The following is a 21464-nucleotide window of genomic DNA, read 5'->3' as shown; positions in this document are numbered from 1 at the left end:
TACTCGTCTTGTATTTATTTAGTTGTTCTACCATGATTCGACTGCTTATATACTCGTGAGACCTGCCTCGAGTATCGGGGTACTAGGGATCGGGGCACTAGGGATCGGGGCACCCCGATCGCTGGTTACAGATACTGCCGACTAGAGGACCTTTGATGACTTGGTCAATACAGAGGACATCTCATCATCTGAGTCATGGAGATGTAGTCAATATTTCAGACATGTCATTCTGACAATCCTGTCTTATCAGATTCCCGAAAGGATCAATTATCTAAATCAAAAACTTTAAAAATTATGTATTTATTTAAATCAATAAAATATCGAATGGATTTTAAAAATATCATTAGAAAATAAGAAAAAAATGTGACCAGATTATTCTATGAATTATAAAATATTATTTTTGTGGTGCTGCTTTATCCGTATTCCATTAATAGTAAAATATGGTGGGTCCACCGCCCGCACTAGATTATTCTTCTCGCTTCTGTTGGCGGAATTAGAAATCGGAGCGTCAAATTTCCCAATCCCTATCGCTTCCCTTCTCTCCTTGGAAAGGATTGATCTTTGTTCGCCATGTCCGTCCCGGCGATCGCCCTCACCGTCTGCTCCACCGCTCACAATTCCTGCCAGATCGCCGCTTCCGCTGACTTCGATCTCAACCCCCGCGCCAGCTCCGTTGCTCCCTCGTCGTCCGCCGCCGCCGCCGCCGCCGCCGCCGCGGGCTCCCACAAACCGATCGTCGGTGGTCTGTCCCGCATCTTTTCGGCCTCCGCCGGCTCGCACGCCGCTGATCTCGGTTCCTTTCGGCATGATAGGTCCGACGAGCTCGGGAGCTCGTATACCTACTCGCCGTCGCCGTTCAAGTGCCGAGAGCCTAGCCCCGTGACTGTGTTCCGCGGCCCGGCGTCGTGCAGCGGGAGTGGATCGTCCAAGAGCCCTCCTTTCGTGAGGACTCCTCGGGAGTGGATGGGGGGCGATCGGAGAACCGGGAAAGATAGGCCTTTTAAGGGGTTTACTCGGAACGCGATCAGTTCCTGCCTGGATTATGCTTCTCCCGACTTCATATCCTCGAGTAGAAACACAGTCGATGTTGAAGAGTTGCCGTTCGGTTTGGATACTAGTGTGATCGATTCACCGAACTACGACCCATACGCCATGGAATTGCTTGCCGGTGCTCAGTCAAGACACAAAATTTTCTGCGAGGAGATCATCATCAAGGCCTTTTATGAAGCCGAGAGAGCTCACAGGGGTCAGGTGAATGTAAATTTTGCATATTATGGTTGTGTAGTTGAAATATACCATCAATTGACCAGATTATGCCCTTTATGATAGATGAGAGCGAGTGGAGACCCTTACCTGAAGCACTGTGTTGAGACAGCAGTTTTATTGGCGAAGATTGGAGCTAATACTACAGTAGTTGCTGCAGGGCTTTTACATGATACCCTGGATGACTCCTTTATGGATTATGATCATATTTTTCATACATTTGGAGCTGGCATAGCAGATCTGGTTGAAGGGGTATGCTGTATTTTATATGCCTGTCAGCAGTAGAGACGATGAAGTTTATCAATTTGATGCTGTTTCTTTTCTTTCCGTAACTGTTCTTCTCTGAGTAGAAATTATACTTGACTTATCATGTTAGAAAAATTTCCCTGCATAGCTGTCATTCTATACCTTCATGATGCTTATCAAAGGTAATTATTTGGTTGATGCTAAACTGCTACTTTATACGCTTAGAAATAGGGCTGTAAATGAACCAAGCGTTCGTGAACAAGCTTGGTGTTCGGCTTGGGAAGAGCTTGTTTATGTTCGTTCAATATACATAAGATTAATTAAACAAACAAGCTTGAATAGCTCGTTAAGTTAAACAAACAATCTTGAACACATATGTGTTTAGCTCGTTAACGTTCATGAACAACGTTCATGAACAATGCTCACGGACCATATTCATTAATAAATTTTTTTTCAATATGCTAAATAAATAATAAAATAAATAAATTTAAATTATTAAGCTTAATAACCAATCAAATAACTAAAAGTTTCAAACAATCAAACAAGCTTGAATTGAGAGTTTGATAACATCTAAACGAACCAAGCTCGAACCAAGCTCAAACCAAGCTCGAATTGAGAGCATATTAACATCTAAATGAATCAAACTCAAGCCAAGCTTCAAACAAACTCAAGCTCATAAAAAATAAATCAAGCCAAGCTTGAACACTCATTTCAAAAGCTTGGTTCGTTTTAAGCTCGGCTCGGTTTGGTTACCTTATCAAACAAGTTTGAACACCAAAAAACTCGGCTCGGCTTGTTTACAACCCTACTTAGAAATGTTATGTTGGTGTTTGGTTTTTAGGTAGAATACTCAAAGTATTTTTGTCATGCCAATGTTGCTTTTTTGTCACACATAAGGTTATTTGTCGCCAAGATTATTTGGGTGCCAGATGATTAAGATAGCATGAAAGTGTGTGTCAATGATATGTTATTGAATACTGGGATGATGCTGCATTTCTGGGTTTCATATCAAGTGTCTACTTAAGCTTGTGGGTTGTCTAATGTACTTATTTGAGACATTTATGTATGCAGTTCAGTACGATTTCTCATTCCCATAATTCTATTTTCTTTCTTACATTCCTTGCTGTGGTAGCGTTGGTCAAATAATTACAATGATATATGCAAGTTCTGGAAGAAATAATTTCTTCCATTTTGCAGGTTTCTAAGCTGAGCCACTTGAGCAAGCTTGCTCGTGATAGCAATACCGCTAGCAAAGCTATTGAAGCTGATCGTTTGCACACAATGTTTCTGGCAATGGCAGATACGAGGGCAGTTCTCATAAAGCTAGCAGATAGGCTTCATAACATGATCACATTGGAAGCATTGCCTGCTGTTAAACAACAGAGGTTTGCAAAGGAGACTCTGGAGATCTTTGCTCCGTTGGCCAGTAGGTTGGGAATCTCAACTTGGAAGGAACATTTAGAGAATTTGAGTTTCAGACACCTTCATCCAGAGAAGCACAGAGATTTGTCTTTGCAGCTTATGAGATCCTCTGATGAAGCACTGGTTGCGTCTGCGTCCCAGGAATTAGGGAAAGCTTTAACAGATGAAGGTGTTACTTACCATGTTCTGTGTGGAAGGCATAAGAGCTTGTATAGCGTTTACTCCAAAATGGTCAAGTAAGAACTCACTTTGGTTTGATGTTAGCATGTTAGAAAAATGTTATTGATGTAACTGCAATTTTGATGTGAAACTAACTATAGAAAAGCTTATTTGTAGGAAAAAGTTAAGCATTGATCAAATCCATGACATTAATGGCTTGCGTCTAATCGTTGAGAATAAGGAAGATTGTCATAAGGCTCTAAGCATTGTTCGTAGACTATGGCACGAAGTTACTGGGAGATTCAAGGACTACATAACCTGTCCTAAATTTAATGGGTGAGCCATCGATGAATATCATCTACTTAATAAGATTGTTATTGTAATCATGGATCATTGCCTGCAGGTATCAATCCTTGCACACAGTTGTAATGACTGAAGGGATGCTTCCTCTGGAAGTTCAGATTCGAACTAAGGAGATGCACTTGCAGGCTGAATATGGGATTGCAGCCCATTGGAGATACAAGGAGGGTAACTCCAGCCACCCCTCATTTGTACTTCAAATGGTAGAATGGGCAAGATGGGTTCTTAGTTGGCAGTGCGAAACGCTAAAGAAGGAAGAATGTGAATCACTTGGGGACACAAATTTAAGCACGCCAACATGCCAATTCCCTTCTCATTCCGGCGACTGCCCTTATGCCTTTTCGCAGAAGTGTGGCCACGATGGACCCATTTATGCCATAATACTGGAAAATGAAAAGGTGTGCTTCCTTTCACTGTGCCCCAAATTGATGTTTGCTGATAGTTAAGATATCAGATACTTACCGTCCATTGTTGCAGATGTCTGTTCAAGAGTTTCCAGCAGATACTACTGTATCAGACTTGATGGATCGAGGTGGTGAAGGTAGCCCTGGAGGATCCCCTTGTAGCTTCCCTGTGAATTTGGAATTGAGGCCAAGACTGAACCACAAGCCAGTGACTGACCCGAGCCAGAAGCTAAAGATGGGGGATGTCGTGGAGTTGACCCCAGAACTCTCCGACGAGTCGTTGACTGAATATAGGGAAGAAATCCAACGCATGTATGAACGAGGACTTGCGCTCTCTAGCATGCATGGTTGAGGAACCTAATGATTGCCCAAGCCCAGGACTTACAACTTCAACTCGCAATGCGAGTTCTTATCTCTGTAAATACAGATTGCCAGTGATTATAGGCATAAGGAATCTCATTGTATCAGCATAGACTAATTGTAACTTGCAAGTCTGCCATTTGTTCTCGGCTACGATCATGCAAATTGTTTGTTTCTGATGTGTTTGATGATGTTTTGCTTTTTACGAACACCTTGTCATCTGTGGCGTAATATGACTACACGCACTTGCAATAATATTCAACTTTTTCCTTTTTGCTGAAACTATTTGGATAACTTGCCCAATACAGAATTCATGCTTGGTACTGGAGAAATAAGGACTACAGGAAGAACAAAAGTTACAAGAAAAAGCACAGCTGCCAACAAAATCAGACATTAAAAACCAAAGTTGAGATCAAAAGGCACTTATAATTAGGGGTTTAAACAAATTGAATTGAGCTAAATATGTAGAAAAATTTAAGGTTTGAATTCGGCTCGAAATAGATATATTCGAGTTCGAGCTTGATTCAAAGTTCAAAAAATTCAAAATGTTTGGTTCGAGTTCAGTTCGAATTAGGGTTCGGGTTCGAGTTCGGCTCGAAATATTCGAACATGTTCGCGAACTATTTGAATTATTGTTTGAAAATAGGTTCGAAACATTCAAAATTTATTTATTTAATATATATTTAACTCATATTAATAAATATTAAGGCTCACGAGCGGCTCAAACAATATAATTTGGACTCGAGTTCGATTCGAAAAAAAGTTCGAACATGTTCGAGTTCGGCTCAAATTCAATAAATTCGAATACAAATCGAATATTTTTCGAACCGGCTCGAAAAGCTTACGAGTCGGCTCGATTCGCTTGCAGCTCTACTTATAATGCATTCATGAAGCTCAGAGTTTCGATTCCCAGCTACAGTGTATATATAGAAGTTTCTTTTTTTCTAAATAGGACTTGCAACTAAGGGATGCTAGGTTTCTGGATTATCCATTGCATGTACTTCCCGATTTATCCTTGTGGGGTGAGAAATTTCTGTGGGCCGGGCCAATCATCCTAGACTCGATATTATCCAGTCTGGTTAATCATGAAGCTCAGTTTCAGTACATATACTACTGTTGGTGTTGAGTAAAACCCACTTGATTTATCCCAGTCTACAGAGTATGGGGATGCCGGGATTTTTTCTCCAAATGGGGCTTGCAATTAAGGAATACTGGGTTTCTGGGCTGCTTGTCGCATGTGCTTCCCGATTTACCTTGGTGACTGGTTGAATACTTACGTGAGGCTAGGCCGGTCACTCGATGTTACCCATCCTAATTAATCATGAAACCAGGTTCCAGTATATATGTCACTGTTGTTGTTAAGTGAAGTCCATGTGATTTATCCATTCTACATAGTATGAGAATGCCAAGGTGACAGTTTCACCCTTCACCACAGATGAAGCTCAGTTCCAAACATTTAAATCTCTTACAGATCTTACAATAAGGGAAATTTTCTGTAACTGAGAAGAATACTACTGGAGTAGCCAACATAATTTATTCTAGAACTAGATGTTCAGTGAAGTTAATATTGCATCTATTATTGTGTGAATTAAGTGTTGTTTATCCAGATTATAGCAGAAAACATTTGTATCTTAGAGCAGGATATCACACATACTTTGCATTGTGCACATGAAACTTTTCTGCATATTTATGTGCATATGAACAGCTATCTACAGAAACTTCATCAAAAAAATTAACAGCTCAGTCCATAGATGTACCTTAACATGTTACCTGATAGTGCAAATTAGTAAAATCCAATTCTATCAAAAAGAATAGATGAACAGCTCAGTTCATAAAATTCTTAGCAAATGATAATTGTGATGCTTCAAATACCAAGAACAAATACTCCTTTGCATAATATCACAAGGGGATGCTCTCAAACACAAGTTTCTTATAAGAAGAAAAGTGCACATCTTCTTTGCAATGAAAATGCCAGCAGCCAAAATTTCTAAACATAAGGCAGAATAAGTAGCAAAACTTCACCTAAACACTTATTTTAAACAATTATAACTAGTATATGAAGAAACAAGATCAGGCCTAATAAATGTTGAATAGATCTTGTTTAGTATTCTCTATCTTGTTAATATCTTCACTGAGCTTCAAATCAACCATTTAATAGAAACTCAATTGTGTTCATGGATCACAGCAATAACATCAACATAAAATTATGTGCTGCATAATGCTTCTAAAGAAGCACAAAAAGTGGCAGGCAGTGACACCGTGCTGCCTACCTGCACCTCTATCAAAAATCTTCATTTTTTTGAGAAAACAGTGGCAAAGCTTTGTGGTCATAGGGATACCGCAATGAATGGTTTAACTTTCAATTCAATAGGTTGGATTTCTCTATTGTGTCCTTTAAAAGGCCCTGCTCTGTGATGATCATGATACCCTTATTAATTAAATAGCTACTGAAATATCCAAGCATTTACCAATGGGTAGATGAATGTCCTGAAGATCTGGTATCTCAAAATTTGAACTCCTTCCAGAGATGAAAGATTTTATCTTGTTGATTTCATGGGGAAATCCAGACTTCAAAAGACACGGTACGAAAAAATCAACCGTTATTCTATCTGGAGTACATCCTGAATCGACCATTTTCTGGAAAATTTCTACAGCTTCAAACATTCGCCCCTTCATGCAGTGTCCAATGATCAGTATAGTATAAGTATATTTGTCTGGAGTGCACCTCCTTTCCTCCATTTCTAGTAGAACTGAATTGGCCTCATCCACGTTGCCGGACTTACAAAGCCCATCGATGACAGGGTTGTAAATGAAGGCTTGTGGCACGACATCTCTCCTCCTGCTCAGTACCTTCAGAAGATTCCTCGCATCACCAACTTTGTTCTTCCGGCACAAACAATGTATAACAACAGCAAATGTGTATCCGTTGGGCTTTACTTCCTTTTGATTCATCTCATCCCAGATCTTCATTGCATCATCAAGCTGTCCACTTCTGCAATACCCATTGATCAATGAAGTAAAAGTAACAACATCAGGAGGACAACCGCAAATTAACATTCTCTCATACAAAGAAATTGCCAATGGCATGTTCCCCAGCTTACCATACCCATTGATAAGGACATTGAATGTAACCCTGCTGGGTTTAACTCCGGCACCGATCATATCATCGAAAACCTCATATGCCTCTTCCATCTTGCCAATTTTGCAATAACCAGAAATGATAGATGTGTATGTGACCACGTTCGGCACACATGCACTATCCAATTGAATTTTCTGCAAAATCTCGTGCCCTCTATCAACCTGATCAGCTTTACAGAGTCCATCAATAAGAATGTTATAAGTAACTATATCTGGCACACAGCAAGATCTTTGCATCTGATTGAAAAACTCTAATGCAGTATCCAAGTCGCCAATTCTACAAAGGCCCTTTATGATTATATTGAAGCTACATGTATCGACAGCTAGAAACTGAGAACCTAAATTCTGTCTTAGAAAAAGAACGGCATCACCAACTCGGTCTCTCCGAACTAGAGAAGTTAAGAACTTGTTAAAGGTGTAGGATTGGAAACGATATCCGTACTTGGAAACCGCAGCAAGGAAGGCAGTGGCAAGGTCCAATTTACCAGCTTCAAAACAGGAATTAGCTAGAAACTCCACGAAGGAATCATCCACAGTGTGACCGTCCCTCGCCATTTCGTCGAACAACTTCACAGCGTCCTCATGTAGGCCAGACCGGCAGAGGCAGGAGATCAGGAATGTAAAAGTTTGGGGAAGGTGGACGACGGCGAGGTCCGAGCGGCTAAGGTAGAAGAAGCCAAGGGCAGAGCTGGAATCCGGGAGGCGACGTAGGGACGTGAAGACGATGGAAGGGGACAGGACAGGCCGAAGGGGGGAGAGGCGGGCGGCGGCAGCGGCATGAGTGGGGGCGCGTTGGAAGATGGTAGAGACTACCTTCGCGATCCAGAGATCGGCCGGTTCGGATCCCGGGGCGGAGGCGGCAAATAGGCGGCGGTGGGCGGGCCGGGCGAGCAGGAGGAGGTTGCGGCTGCAGCAGCTCACGAAATGGTGGAGCGGGGCGTGGGATAGCATCTAAACTCTAAAGCGCGGTATTTTCAAAATTATTCCAACGAAACATAGACATCCCCCAGCTTTACCGGTACTATTTTAGAGACGTAATCTCTAAATTATACTAAGACTTCACTTCAGACATCCCAATTAGATATGTATAAAAAAAAAATCAAAACAGCCATGATGTATAGCCATTGCATCTTCATATTTATCTACAAGCACTCGACTAAGGTCTACTATGGGCGTAAAAAATCGACCACTTCATTGCTAGTAATGAGCTCTGTTTGAGAACTCATAAGTTTTGTTTGGCATGTGCACATCTCCAGAAGTGCCTTCCATACATGTGCACAATGTTGGCCGAAGGAGGAGTTTGAGTCACACCAGAGTAGGTGCCTATGTTTAGGGGCCGATTTAACTTTGATGCTTGTCGGTCCACTGACCGCTTGGTTTGCTTCTCAGCTTTGTGATGTTCTTTTGCAGTTCCACATTTGACAAGTGCTCGGCTTCAAGTGCTCTCTCGAGCTGTGCCAGATACATTTAGTTGCAGTTTCTATTAAAATGGTGTTAATGCAAAGTAGGCACTATGGTTTTAGTAAAGCGACCTTAGCTGCTCGAGTACTCCATTCTCCTAGAATAGCTCTTAGTCTCTCGTTCTCTTCGATATACTGCAGTAAGCTGCTGTAAGCAAAAATTTAATATTTTGGCATTAGAAAATATGCATGTTGAGCTTGTGAACCTGGTCGTTTGTTACTCGCATGTGCTGGATTTCGGCATCTCTCTCAGCAATTAAATTACGAGCAAGGCGAAGTTCAGAATGCACTTGATTCATCTGCATGGTTTATACAAGATGATTTAATCATACAACAGAATGCCGCCATCTAACTGAGTAGCAACAGGGTTATGACATTCTTAATGATCAATGTATAGCAAAGTAGTGAACAACAATCATACAGATGTTCTAATATGAGTAGAGAGAACAGCTTGTCGTACCTCGGCAGTCAGTGCTCGAAGTTCTTGATTCCTAGATGCCAACAAATGAGCAAGATCAACCTGAATGGACAGAGAGGCAAAGCATGCTAAGAAGGTAATTATATGGAGGCAGAAATATTTATCATTATGTATATTTACAATCACAAACTGCTGAGAAAAGAAAAAAAGAAAAGGTAAAGAAATAGTATTAGCATTATCTGGTCTGCCATGATTCAGAAGAGAATTGACCTAACCTACAAGTTGACCCTAGGAATTTGATTTGCAAGGGAACTAGAGGATGACATACTTAAAAGAATTATCACTATTTATGTATTCCAACCTAAAGCTTGTCACAAAGGGATTGCTTAATCTAAATGGAAAATCAAGCAGATATTTAGCTAACCTGTGGAGTATTTCCATCATCAGATCCTTGATATTTGCTTACGCATTCTTGTAAACGGAGAACCTGCAAGTAACAAATTTGAACCTTGAAAAGATGTACTAAGTTACTTCTACCTTATGTTACAATGATGACTAGCAAAATGAAAGAGCAATTAAGCATGTATAAAATGATAGTAGATAGTAATATAAAGTTTGCAGTTTTGTTCCATGCAGAGTGAGGCAGATGAAACTTATTGTTTGTCCTGCCCAATAACACAGAATGAATCAAAACTACAGAGTTGCCCATATTCTTTTTGCAGGGGGTTCCGCTAAGCAAACAACTGGAGGAGGTATTGTGAAGGCAACACCTCATGTTGCCATCACGATACCTCCTCCAGTTGTTCGCTTGAAACAATAGCTGGAGGTGAGAACAGCATTGCCAATTTCTAATGAAGAAGATGGAGGTCATCAGTTAATGAGATGTATGGTCGTCTACAAAGTAGGGTTTATCTGAGAGCTGCCGAGCAGCCTTCAACTCACAATCCATTGATCTCCATTAGCTTGCAAACCACCAGTGGAAGCTCCTCCAGGATCCAGGAACACACGTACAAAAAAAAAAAAAAACTCAGTTCTCATTCTTCCTAGATATAAACCTTTAAAAAACTTCAAACCTAGATATAAACCTTTAAAAACATGCATATGTAAATGAACTATAACCAAAAGTCTAAGACCTCATTGACTGGAATCACAATTTCCAAAAAAAAAAAAAAAACTGGCTAGAAATATGATGAAAATCCTCTCAACTCATAAAATTACAAATATTGATGTGCACCAGGCAGTCTATACAAAATTAGAAAGCCAATCACAGGAGGAATTTAAACTGCATATAATCAAATTATAGTTCATTTCCTAACTTGATAGATACCTCTTCATTCAAATAATGAAGATTTTCCCGTTGGTACTGCAGTAAAGCCATTTGTTGGTCTGAAAGACGGCCACCATCATAATATCTATTAAGATCAAAATGCATTGATACTGAGATAGACATGTCAAACAACACTATGAAAGAAATGCTTAGAACAAGAACTAGTGGATACAACATTATAGCTAAAACGAAGTTATGTAACTAGAAGAAAAATTATTGAATGAGTGATAGTGCAAGAAGAAATATATTCAGGAGCACATATTCAATCTACTAAAGTTATGTTAATCTTGCTCTGCTAGAAAACTGCACATGCTCTTTTGTTAAAAAAGAATGCTTTAAGCAAATAAAATCAAGAAATATTAAAAAATAGAATAAAAAAAAAGAAATTGAGATAATGCATATCATCTTTATTTCCTAATCTTAAAGCGAGATGTGAAATAGAATATCAAATATGCATTCATTAAATAATTCAATAATTCAATTATGATCCAACATTTTTCCTTGTGCTTTTGTCCGCCTGTTTAACCTGAATAATGTTAGTAGCTCAAGATAGTATCCTTCAAGGAGCTAAACAGCTCAAATCAACAAGGAAGATAAATTCAACCTCATATCCTCCAATGAACTTGATGGTTGTAATGCAGAGTAAAGAGGCCTCAATATATCAGGTTGGCTATCCAAAGAATTGTATTGATGGATATAGCCTGCAAAAACAAAGATCCTCTGTGTAAAACATACTAGCATAAAGAATTTATTATTGAGAGATACCCCTGATTCTCTGACATATAAACCATAAAAGGCTGAACGAAAACTATGAAGTATGTCAAATGTAATCATGCTCCTCTTCCAATCTAAATAGGATTACAACAGCAACAATTTTGTGGTCATGACTAGAGGTTAGCATAGGTTATAAGTAAATTTAGAATTAGATGGAAAATTCCTTGATGGGCCAACAGAAACACCTAGAATCAGAATGGATGAAAATCAGAAGCCTGTAAATGTTAGTCGTGTAGTTTGTTAAACTTCTATATTGGTGCATAATCTATGTATAGAAACTCATCTTTACTATTTCCATGTACTACAACAGAATAGCCATTGTGGTTAAAACTTAATAATACTGAAGGACATCCACCAAAAGAGTATTTGAAACCAACTGGTTCAGCAGGTCAAGGCAATTCCAGTTTAAGGTTCAGCATAGTAAGTTCCGTTTCAAAACTCAGGAACTTATAGCAATAGGTTAGGTTTGCACTACTGTGTAACTTAGGCCTTTTTGCTCAAAAAGATTTCTCCTGTGTAGGAAGCAGAACCACCAAGTATAATGATCAACCTTAACCATGACTAGCAAAATTGTATAGCTAAGCAGATAAGTTGACAAAAAAGGAAGAATACTAATGAGTTGTACCCTGGTGGGTAATCACTTTTATACTACTTGATCATAGACCTCAAATATGTGACCAAAACACATGCCAAACCATCCAAAAATCAAAATACATCAACATTTGTAAGATAAAAACAGATTATAATAAATTCACTCACCAACATATACACTCATAAAGCATCCAGCACAAATGACTTCGACAAGCACGACTATCCTGCAAATATCAGAGTAAAAGGATTCAACCAATTAGCAATAGGAAGTCCAAGTTTGTTACAAGCACTATGAATTTATATTAGAGAAACACAGAAACAGTCACTAGATGAAGATGATACACATCATGCTAATAAATGTTTGAATCTGCAATTATATATATGCATTTATGTGCGTATTAAATAGGTTTGTAATTGTACTATATAAAAACCTACTGGAAACCTGAGCGTGAACACATAATGTAACCAAACAAATTGGATACAAGTTGCAGAGGACATCAAGTGACATACCTCAGCAATGCTGTAATGGATAATATCTTGATATATGGTTGCCAAACTAAGACAAGTAGCATCAGTGCACTTCCTACACCACCAAAAGCAAGAGATAGTTACCAAGTGGCTTGCAAAATTCCACAAGGAAAAACAGCATGCTCACTTAGATTGTTTCCCTGCTTTAACTAAGTCATTCAGTAGAAAAAGTATATAAACCAGATAGATAATTTTAACTTTTATGGAAACAAGGGAAATACTTTTGTATATAAGGATAAGGGAAATTAAAAAAGGAATTCCCAATTTAGAATTCAGAATTTTGCAACTTAAGTAATCACATTCTCTCCCAATGACTACATGACAAGTAACATCTCTTCCAGTGATCACAGGAAAATTCTGAAGATATTCTTTTGTTTAGGTCACTATTAGATCCCCTTAAAGGAAACTATATTGGCGTAGATGATTCAAAAAAATGATGATGAATTAATGGTAGGACATACCGTAGGTAATGGTAGCAAAAGGAAGTCGAGCAATATGCTTCAATCTTTGGCTGAAAGAATAATAACCCTGAATACATGCATAAACCATTATTAGATGCTTCTTACACAGTGACTTGTTAGGGCACAAGAATAAAAATTATAGCTTAAAAGAAGATCTTTATGAATTACCTTCATTCAGATCGCTACAGCAGGGATTTACAAATATTTAACAAGTAGATAAGAAGAATTAACAAAGTCGATATAAACAGTGTATCAGATAAATTGTCACCCAAGGTTTGCTTCACACAGGTGGCATTTCACCAGGTTAAACTTCTATATTCTTTATATAGCCCCAACTAGGGTCACAAAATGACCCCTTTGTTTTTTGGCAAAAGCAATTATTTTGACAACCTTATCTTTGTACCCATATAGAGTTTTTGACATTAGCTTCCAATAAAATAAATTGAAGTGACCTCTTGGTAGAAACCTGAAATAATTAGTTCAAGGCTGCCAGTGTATGAAAGTTTTTATTTTACTGCTTTGGAATAACATTGTATCGTTAGGGAGATTATAAATGTGTTGCATATCATAATTGTGTTTGCCTCTTCCAGAAGTTTTTCATCAATTGTTTGTCATTTTGTAATGTGTTCATACGTGCCAAACAGTTATCCAAGGATCCCTCAAAAAGAATTTTCCCAAGAAAATGATCCTTGGATGTACAATATTAGAATACTATCTAAAATACTTTGTATACAAATAACTTGTTTATCTAATATGATGCTCGTAGAACTCTTAAAATGATACTTCAAATTATTTAAGAGAGAATGGAAAATTCAGATTGAGAGTGCATCTGGAAGCAGCAAAAAGTACCTGCAAGCGCACTTTTCTAACCTGGTAAACCCAATATTGCTGAAACATACCTGTAGCATGTCAAAATCACATGGTTAAGACGGGTGTTAAAACAAACTATTTCAAAGAAAATTTAAACAATGAAGACCTTAAAAGACAACCAGGAAAAATAAATCGCAAGGTCGAAAAATATGGAAAAAGAAATTAAACAGAAGATCAAATCCAACAAACTAAAAATGTAGAGTAATGCAAAAGTTGTCAACATTACCACAGAGATGAATAACAGTCCTTATGTCTATAAGATGCATGGAGGATAGTGAAATTATGATTGTGCACCACGTGCATGTAGAAACTAGAAAGGTAACAATAAGAGGATCATGTGTACTAGAGGAAAGTTGCCTCTAAATGGTAAAGCATGCCAAAATTGTGCACAAAACTCATAAAAGGACAAAATTAAAAGGTAGTGAAAAACATAAAATAAAGTAACACGGAGTATTTGACCAACCAGAAATGGAAATAAAAAAGAGAAGAGGACCTAAAACCTGTAAGGATCAGAAGTAGAACGTTGCAACTACAAAGCAGTGTTGGAATTGATTTTGGCACTACAAGAAATATCCATGGAGTTGCTGCAGCTACAACGGCAAATCCTGCCTAAAACAATGAGATGAATGCTGAATATCTAATATATATGAAAGAAAATAAGATAAAAATGACAAAAGGGTACAAAATAGTGCAAATATATACAAGAAACACTGAAGCACTATAGTTTATTGTGAAGATACAGCTCCCTCATTGTAATATTGTTTCAAAATAGGCTCATTAAATAGAATAATCAAGTAAAAAGGAGAAAGTATACTTGCCAACAAGAGACAATATAAAGCACTACCAAAGATGCTTCGAGGCTCTCGATGACCAGAGAATGGAGCTTCATGTAGGATGTCAAGAAACCTATAACAAATTTTAAATAAAAAATAAAAAAACTTTGACAGATACAAGATTAAAAGTAGAGTCCAAAATCAAAATTGAAACACTGCTCAGAAATGACCCACTATCTACGCGCTAAAAATCTAAGAGACCTATTAGGATCAAGTGATGCAATGCCATTCATGAAGAAATATTGGCTCCCTACTCATGAATTTAATTTGTATTAGCATCACAAAACACCAAGAATGGAAGCATTGGGCTCAGTACCTCTACTATCCAGATCAATCAGAATCACCATGTATAAGATGCCTTGTGGTTTTTGGTTTGTTGTTGCCTCAAAAACTTATTGTTGGAAAAAAGAAAACCAAGCAAGAACAATGGGATAAATAATGTATCCTCAAAGTTGTTTCTTTTGTTTTTGAAATGTGCATTTGATTCTCAAATCTAACCCATATACAACATAAACAAATTAGACCGTTGAAACATGCTACCTTATTTGTATTTCAACTCGACTTGTATTAAAATTTGTTAGGTAGCTACATCAAGACATCTGCAATTTATTATTAAAAAAGACTTCTTTTACCGTGTAAACCTTTTTTTATTTGTGAGAAAAGACACTTTTTGTTTAAAAAAAAGAAATAATAAATAGTCATAATTTCTTACCTTTCTTTAAAAATAGCAATGAAAATTATAAAAATGGTAAGATATATCATTCTGTTAGAAGTTTCTAGGATGTATTGCTCCTTTCCCTAGTGTTTAGTTAGGTAGATTTATTAACTTTTAAATTCAAAAATAGAGATCCTTTGGTAAAATGAAGAAGTATCCTTTTGTAGAGAATTTTTTTTTTCGGTTATATTCACATCACCCTCATGATAGGATTACACAGCTACGCCCCTAGCCTGCACGAAAGAGAAGATTCTTCTTATTCGTCTTAACTCTTAACGACATGAACTACTTAAACATTTATATCTCAAAGAAATTGTTCAGTAAAAACACTCTCCCCCATCACATTAGCTCTTCACGAGAAATCACTACGCAATCATCACCAAAATTTTCTATTTCAGCACCCACATAGCTATAAACATTGTTAGGGGAAATCCTCTCCCCTTGATGCCCAACAGCACGACCCTAAATGGATCCAGGGACAAAGGGAGACAACTCTATAAAAGCGTGCACTAAAATCAATTACAAATCCGGGAAGGAATTGGAGTTCGGCGAGGACTTACAGGTTGTTTCCATCTGCAGAGAGGGCCGCGGCCGGGGAGGCGGAGGGTCTCTCGTGGGCCATCGCCGCGGCACCCAGAGAGGAGAAACTGGCAATCCAATCGAGTCCTCTTCAGTCTTCACCCACTCCCCTCTCCAAACGCTGCGATCGGCGATCGGAATCCGCAGCTCTCATTCTTCCGCGAAGCAGCGAAAGAAGCGGACAACGGTCGTTGCTCCCGATCGGAAAATTAGGGGCTCGACCGGGTTTATTTTCCCAATTGAAGAAACTACGGTCGACCCCGCTAATTCTAACGGCCCACGACGCCACGTTGCGGTTGAGCAGCGAAGGGAACTAATTTAGGCGTGTTTGACACTTTGAGAGAAGAATTTATTTATTTTTAAAAAAAACTACTTAAAAATTAATGATAAATTTAAATTATAAAGTCACAATAAGAGCTTTTTTGGAGAAGAGTAATATTATTTTCTTACGTTATTATTATTATTATTATTTTTGTCTCATGTAATTTCGTTTTCGAAGAACAACTGTTTCATAGCATTCAGAGAGTTTTCCAAACACAGATCAAATTTTACTCTTTGCCAAACTTGTCTTACAACTCTCTGGCAATGTTGCTATACAAAATCGCCTACATCAAGACTATCAAGAAATATTGAAAAGTTTTAGGCAGGTGCCTTGGATCCTCTCAGTATGGCTGGAGGATCGAATCGATTAGATCGCGCAGCGGCGCAAGCTCTCGCTCCTCGATAAGATGGAATTCCTGCAAAAAGCAATGCGAAAAGAGATTTCATTATCAAGTCCAGCTTGATCCAGTGCAAACTCTGACATTGCTTTGCTTACACTGTTGAACAGTGTGAAGTGCTTGAAGCATGTGTTCAGATGAGCCTCCTCCTTGAGACTAACAATCTTCTGAAAGTGAGAGTGATATATGTGTGCATATATGCGAAAGAGGCGCTTGAAGATCGTCTCGACGACTCGTCGAAAGTTCGGAGGGAACGGCGCTCCTGAGGAAGCCAGAGTCAGTGAACACAAAAGGAAAACTGACTTCGGAAGAGCATTAGAATACCAAGTTTCTGGGGGAATATGTCTTCATCATTCAAATGAGCTTCGACCCAATCCATCAAATAATCCACATATTTTGGTGCCGAAACCTCAATTGGCCTTTTGATTCGAACTCCATCAGCCCATCTATACTCATAGCTATGAAGAACAGTGAATGAATGTTCAGAAAAACAGAAAAAAAAGGGACTGAAACTTATATTGTTAGTGAATGTGAAGAAGAATACTTTGGTCCGGCAGACATTACTGGGCAGCTAGTTGGAGTGCAGAACTCATCTAGAGTGCCATATAAAACATTCACTTGGCTGAAGAAATCATCAGCTGAAAGAAGAATGAGAGTTACTGATCGTTTTATTTTGACAGAAGAACATATAAATGATCTGAGGTTCAGAACTCACTGTTGACAGCGAGCCATTCATTCAAATCCACTCCGGGTGGCAATCTCACAGCTTCTCTCAAGTTGCCACTGCCCAGAGTAGCATCGATGTGCCTTTTAAGTCGGGCACCCTGTTGAAACAAAAGGATCTGTTCGTCTTCACAGAACTCTGATATGCAGAAACAACCCAAGAACTTTGGATGGGAAGAAGAAGCAGAAGAGGATTGCGAAGAGTTTCTGACCTTGTTGCTTGAGGCGCCATTCTTTTTGGGGCGAAAAGTCTTCTGGTTTCTACTCTCATTCAGATAAAATAATCAAAATACGATCGAAATTGATTCAAAAAAGCATAACTTAAATTTAAATAAAGAAGAAGAACCTGTGGGCGATGCCGAAAGGAACCATTTTGTGCTTAATTCGATCGATTTCGTAAGCCAGTTCGAGGAAGAAGAGAGGATGCTCTGTTGCAGCGGGAGGAATAAACCTTTAAATAAATTTCTCATTTTTGAGGGGTTTGACTAATAAATAGGGAGCTGACAGGCTGGCGACAAGGCGACACCTGTCATACTGGGTCAAATCTCATCTGAAGCCAGCTAGGACGCCTTCGCCTTAGCAAACACGATTATTGACTGAGTTATTAAATATTACTTTTTTACTATTTATTTTGACCCCTTCAATTAAAGAAACTTGTCAATGAATCCCAAAATAATTTCAAAAAATATACGAAATATTTCACAAATTATAAAGACAAATTAAGACTTGATAAGTATAGAGATATAAATATATATATATATATATATATATAGATTTTTAAAAACTTTTGTCGTAATTTATTTGTAAATCTCGGCGTATCTTTGTGAGCTGAGCTGGACTCTTCCAGTTGGACGGGAGACGTCCTCAAGTTGGAATCGAGATTTTGGTAGCTGGCATCGGCTTGTGCTGAGCTGGCATTCTCTGGCGAATTTGGATAAATATAACGTAGACAAATGGATGTTTGCAATGCTCCATCACATGAACCCAAACTAGACGGGGCCCACACCGGTGCAAATCCTCTGTAATTCTGGCCCATTTTGATGGGATTCAGGGCTGGTCCTGTTATAAGCCATATTCACATCTCTCTAAAATATTCACACTTATAAGGATAATATCATATAGTCTATATTTGATCGATCATACAAAATTCGTAAAGAGAACAGAGAACATGTCTAATCACTTTTAAAAAATGACCATCGATATTTATTAGTATGACAAATCATCGTATAGTTAAAGTCCCCCGTGCACCCATCTTAAGTTGGACTAACTTGTTTTCTATGATGACAGGTATACATTTTCTTGCCTCTCAAGTGTAAATAAATCAAATGCCCTTGTCATGGTTGGCATGTGAACCCCAGTCTCTGTAGGTAGGACCATTCCTTTAAAAAATAATTTTTTTTTCTTGAGTTGAGATGGTGTTCTATAATTTTGTTCGTCCCTAGTGTTTTTGTCAATTCATCCTAGAGATACAAAAAGAATAAATCATAAATTACTATTAATCCTTGAAATAATGATAACATATAAGAAAGATATTTATCTTGACTATACTAAGATCTCATTTTAAGTGGGGTGCCGTACACATACACACAAGTACAACTTAACGTTGCAATGATAAAATCTATGATATGTCTAAATCGTTAGATACAGATAATTCAAGCTTTGAATTCGACCAAGTGAATAATTTTTGAGAGTTAGGCAGCAAATTAGCTACCAAAGTTGGATAGGATGTGACAATTTACACGAAGTGTATAGGATTGATGCATGTGTATCATACGTTGAACATGAAGCCTTACTTTTGCCTCTTCTACATACATGAACAAGCTACCAAATACTTGCTTTTATAGTAGATGTTGGAAATTGAATGAACAACAAAAGAGGAGGATCTATTGTGAATAGGGAGTCTTTAGTCCTATATTAAAAATTTTATGATAGATGTGGTGGATAGTGGAGTTCTTCACGTGGCAAGATCAAGGAAGAAATCAAGTCCTTGTTCAAAAGTCAAATAGAATTATAAGTCAAGGGGAGCTAAAAGTCAACCTTAGTTGACTCGATCCTCTAGATTCCACCATCTCGGTTACCCAACTCCTCCGACTCAGTCCCTCGATTCCTTCAGCTCGATCACTCGACTCCTCTGACTCGACTCTCCAGATTCCATCAACTTGATCTCCTAACTCCTCTGACTCAGTCCACCATATTCCTTCAACGTAGTTACTAGACTCCTACTCGATCAACATACCTCTTCTACTCGAACAACATACCTCTTCGATTCGGTTATCCTTAGTTGGGGCCTACCTCTACGTAGCTTGCTTTACCATTTTTCCCGGAGAACGTGGATAACATAGTTATTTTTCCCAGAAGATATGAACAATGTAATCATTTCTCCAGGATGACATGGGCAAACTTATGAGTAACGTAATGACACAGCTGCAGTCCTATATAAAGTTGCCCTCCCTCATGGGCACAAGTATGCACACATAGCCATCTAAACTTTTCTACTACTTTATAAAATTGATCTTTTCAGAGGTCCTGTGTTGACTTAAACTTTAGATTATATTACTTTACAAATTTGATCTTTTCGGAGCCCCAGTGTTGACTTAAACGTTGGAATGGTAATGCCGAGTCTAACCTTGATGCCCATCCTAACCTCTGGTTGGGTGTTGTAGGTATCCTAGGCACTTTCTTCATTGTTGGAGCGTCCAAGATCTCCCCTTCAATAGTTTCCTCCTGTTGGCTCGCTAGACCATGATTTCAGACAAGAACAATAATATTATGATTGGTTTATAATGTATTACTATTGGAGCAATCGACCTCAGGTCAAAGTTAACCAAGTTGACCAAGCTCGAGTTGGCTCGAGCTTGGGGTTTGATATTTGATAATATGTGGGAGAGAAGTCAAGTAGATTAAGGAGGACCAGATACTCGACGTAAGAAGTCCAATGGGAAGTTGGCAAGAAGAAAGTCCAGGACAAGGAGAACCAGACACTTGGTGATTGAAATTTCAACTAAAAGTTGACAAGAATAAAATCCAAGTAAGTCAAAGGTTGATCAAATATTTAATGATCGAAAGTTCAAAGTAAAATTAGCAAGAGAAAATTCTAAGTGGACCAAAGGTTGACTGGACACATGGTGACTGAAAGTCTAACGGGAAGGTTGGTAAAAGGAAAGTCTAATTAGATTAAAGGTTGATCGGACACTTGGTGACCGAAAGTCTAACGGGAAGGTTGGTTAGAGAAAATTCAATTTGGTCAAGGAGGATTGAACACTTGGTGAAGAAACCTTGGAAGGTAAAGGTTAACCGGATGCTAGGTAATGAGAAGTCCCAATAAGTCATGGATGACTGGATATTGGCAAAAGAAGTCCTAGTATATTGAAGTCAACAACATACTAGTTAAGATGTAAATTCAGCCTTGAAAAGGCTGAATTTAAGGTTACCAATTGATTGATGAGAGGTAGCAATTAATTGGTAAACCTTAAACTCGAATTCCGGGTTTAAGGTTGGGCAATTGATTAGAGTAATCGATTGATCCAAAGCAATCAATTAAGAGTTTTTTTCGAGACACAATAGAGTCTAAAATTGATTGAAGCAATTGATTTGGCTTAAGGTAATCAATTGGAAAACATTTCGCAAGGAAATATAAGTCTGCCAAATCGATTGACCTAATCAATTCAGTCTTGTCAATTGATTGGGCTAATCGATTGGTAGTGCTTTCTTGAGAGAACAGAAGATTTTGGAATCGATTGAGTCAATTGATTAGAAACCAACAATTGATTAGTGTGGCTCATCAATCGATTGGTTAAACGAAAAATAGTCGTTCTCAGGTTTGAACGGTCGGATTTGACATGATAATCAATTGAGGGTAAGACCAATCGATTGGGAGATTCTTTTCAATCCTAAAGTAACCCTAGAAAAGGGGGTTTCATGGAGATTTAAGCCGTTGGTTCTTGTAGACTTTGAAACGAAGTGCTGGTGCATTTTCAAGTCAACATGAGGTATCTGTTGGCGCAGCGGGGCCGACAAGAGGGGGGTGAATTGCCTGAAATAGAAAAATAAAACCCTTGATCTTCAACTCAGATTAGTAGCACACTTATATGAATGACTTTAAGCAACTAATAAA

The 21464-nt window shown here is 38.4% G+C and overlaps 4 protein-coding genes across 13 annotated transcripts; 1 reads left to right on the top strand and 3 right to left on the bottom strand.

Annotated features, from left to right (window-relative positions):
* Nucleotides 1-487: 487 nt before the first annotated feature.
* On the top strand, nucleotides 488-4419 carry LOC122051803 (probable GTP diphosphokinase RSH2, chloroplastic). The gene is made up of 6 exons (XM_042613101.1): nucleotides 488-1251; nucleotides 1330-1515; nucleotides 2707-3167; nucleotides 3268-3426; nucleotides 3494-3848; nucleotides 3928-4419. The coding sequence occupies exons 1-6, from the start codon at nucleotides 571-573 to the stop codon at nucleotides 4204-4206; spliced, it is 2121 nt and encodes a 706-aa protein (XP_042469035.1). The 5' UTR covers nucleotides 488-570; the 3' UTR covers nucleotides 4207-4419.
* A 1705-nt stretch (nucleotides 4420-6124) lies between these two features.
* LOC122051801 (pentatricopeptide repeat-containing protein At2g06000-like) lies at nucleotides 6125-8324 on the bottom strand. Of its 2 annotated transcripts, XM_042613096.1 has the most exons (2): nucleotides 7321-8324; nucleotides 6125-7206 (listed from the first exon to the last, which is right to left on the bottom strand). In XM_042613096.1, exons 1-2 carry the CDS (start codon nucleotides 8301-8303, stop codon nucleotides 6651-6653), a joined length of 1539 nt encoding a protein of 512 aa, XP_042469030.1. In that variant the 5' UTR covers nucleotides 8304-8324; the 3' UTR covers nucleotides 6125-6650. The 2 variants fall into 2 exon arrangements, with proteins under 2 accessions (XP_042469030.1, XP_042469029.1); XM_042613095.1 differs by having other exon boundaries at nucleotides 6127-8324.
* Nucleotides 8325-8440: 116 nt separating this feature from the next.
* On the bottom strand, nucleotides 8441-16130 carry LOC122051802 (protein FIP1-like). 3 transcript variants are annotated; one of them, XM_042613098.1, is made up of 14 exons: nucleotides 15890-16130; nucleotides 14600-14687; nucleotides 14282-14390; nucleotides 13761-13810; nucleotides 12912-12978; nucleotides 12433-12505; nucleotides 12091-12146; nucleotides 11162-11258; nucleotides 10558-10642; nucleotides 9655-9717; nucleotides 9273-9332; nucleotides 9019-9111; nucleotides 8885-8947; nucleotides 8441-8804 (listed from the first exon to the last, which is right to left on the bottom strand). In XM_042613098.1, exons 1-14 carry the CDS (start codon nucleotides 15949-15951, stop codon nucleotides 8694-8696), a joined length of 1077 nt encoding a protein of 358 aa, XP_042469032.1. In that variant the 5' UTR covers nucleotides 15952-16130; the 3' UTR covers nucleotides 8441-8693. The 3 variants fall into 3 exon arrangements, with proteins under 3 accessions (XP_042469032.1, XP_042469034.1, XP_042469033.1); XM_042613100.1 differs by having other exon boundaries at nucleotides 14626-14687; XM_042613099.1 differs by having other exon boundaries at nucleotides 14282-14386; nucleotides 14626-14687.
* Nucleotides 16131-16398: 268 nt separating this feature from the next.
* LOC122053696 (MOB kinase activator-like 1A) lies at nucleotides 16399-17803 on the bottom strand. 7 transcript variants are annotated; one of them, XM_042615688.1, is made up of 7 exons: nucleotides 17697-17803; nucleotides 17563-17611; nucleotides 17343-17451; nucleotides 17172-17265; nucleotides 16952-17085; nucleotides 16726-16889; nucleotides 16399-16645 (listed from the first exon to the last, which is right to left on the bottom strand). In XM_042615688.1, the coding sequence occupies exons 1-7, from the start codon at nucleotides 17720-17722 to the stop codon at nucleotides 16571-16573; spliced, it is 651 nt and encodes a 216-aa protein (XP_042471622.1). In that variant the 5' UTR covers nucleotides 17723-17803; the 3' UTR covers nucleotides 16399-16570. The 7 variants fall into 7 exon arrangements, with proteins under 7 accessions (XP_042471622.1, XP_042471620.1, XP_042471621.1 ...); XM_042615686.1 differs by having other exon boundaries at nucleotides 17343-17611; XM_042615687.1 differs by having other exon boundaries at nucleotides 16399-16889.
* Between the last annotated feature and the right edge of the window lie 3661 nt (nucleotides 17804-21464).

This window comes from Zingiber officinale, chromosome 3A (assembly GCF_018446385.1).
Source record: "Zingiber officinale cultivar Zhangliang chromosome 3A, Zo_v1.1, whole genome shotgun sequence".
NCBI classification, from domain to species: Eukaryota; Viridiplantae; Streptophyta; class Magnoliopsida; order Zingiberales; family Zingiberaceae; genus Zingiber; species Zingiber officinale.
Note: the sequence above shows the minus strand (reverse complement) of the source record. Positions and strands in the feature narration are given on the sequence as shown.

Excerpts from the sequence above, each read along its gene's own strand:
- LOC122051803 (XM_042613101.1), top strand. The coding sequence starts at position 571 with ATGTCCGTCCCGGCGATCGCCCTCACCGTCTGCTCCACCGCTCACAAT. Across the intron at positions 1,252-1,329 it reads AGAGAGCTCACAGGGGTCAG|ATGAGAGCGAGTGGAGACCC; the intron begins GTGAATGTAAAT and ends CCTTTATGATAG. Across the intron at positions 3,849-3,927 it reads TAATACTGGAAAATGAAAAG|ATGTCTGTTCAAGAGTTTCC; the intron begins GTGTGCTTCCTT and ends CCATTGTTGCAG.
- LOC122051801 (XM_042613095.1), bottom strand. The coding sequence starts at position 8,303 with ATGCTATCCCACGCCCCGCTCCACCATTTCGTGAGCTGCTGCAGCCGC.
- LOC122051802 (XM_042613098.1), bottom strand. The coding sequence starts at position 15,951 with ATGGCCCACGAGAGACCCTCCGCCTCCCCGGCCGCGGCCCTCTCTGCA. Across the intron at positions 14,688-15,889 it reads TCTGCAGATGGAAACAACCT|GTTTCTTGACATCCTACATG; the intron begins GTAAGTCCTCGC and ends AATTTGTTATAG. Across the intron at positions 10,643-11,161 it reads AGTTCATTGGAGGATATGAG|ATATTATGATGGTGGCCGTC; the intron begins GTTGAATTTATC and ends TGATCTTAATAG.
- LOC122053696 (XM_042615684.1), bottom strand. The coding sequence starts at position 17,722 with ATGGTTCCTTTCGGCATCGCCCACAG. Across the intron at positions 17,086-17,171 it reads GTAATGTCTGCCGGACCAAA|CTATGAGTATAGATGGGCTG; the intron begins GTATTCTTCTTC and ends TGTTCTTCATAG. Across the intron at positions 16,890-16,951 it reads CATATTCCCCCAGAAACTTG|GAGCGCCGTTCCCTCCGAAC; the intron begins GTATTCTAATGC and ends TGGCTTCCTCAG.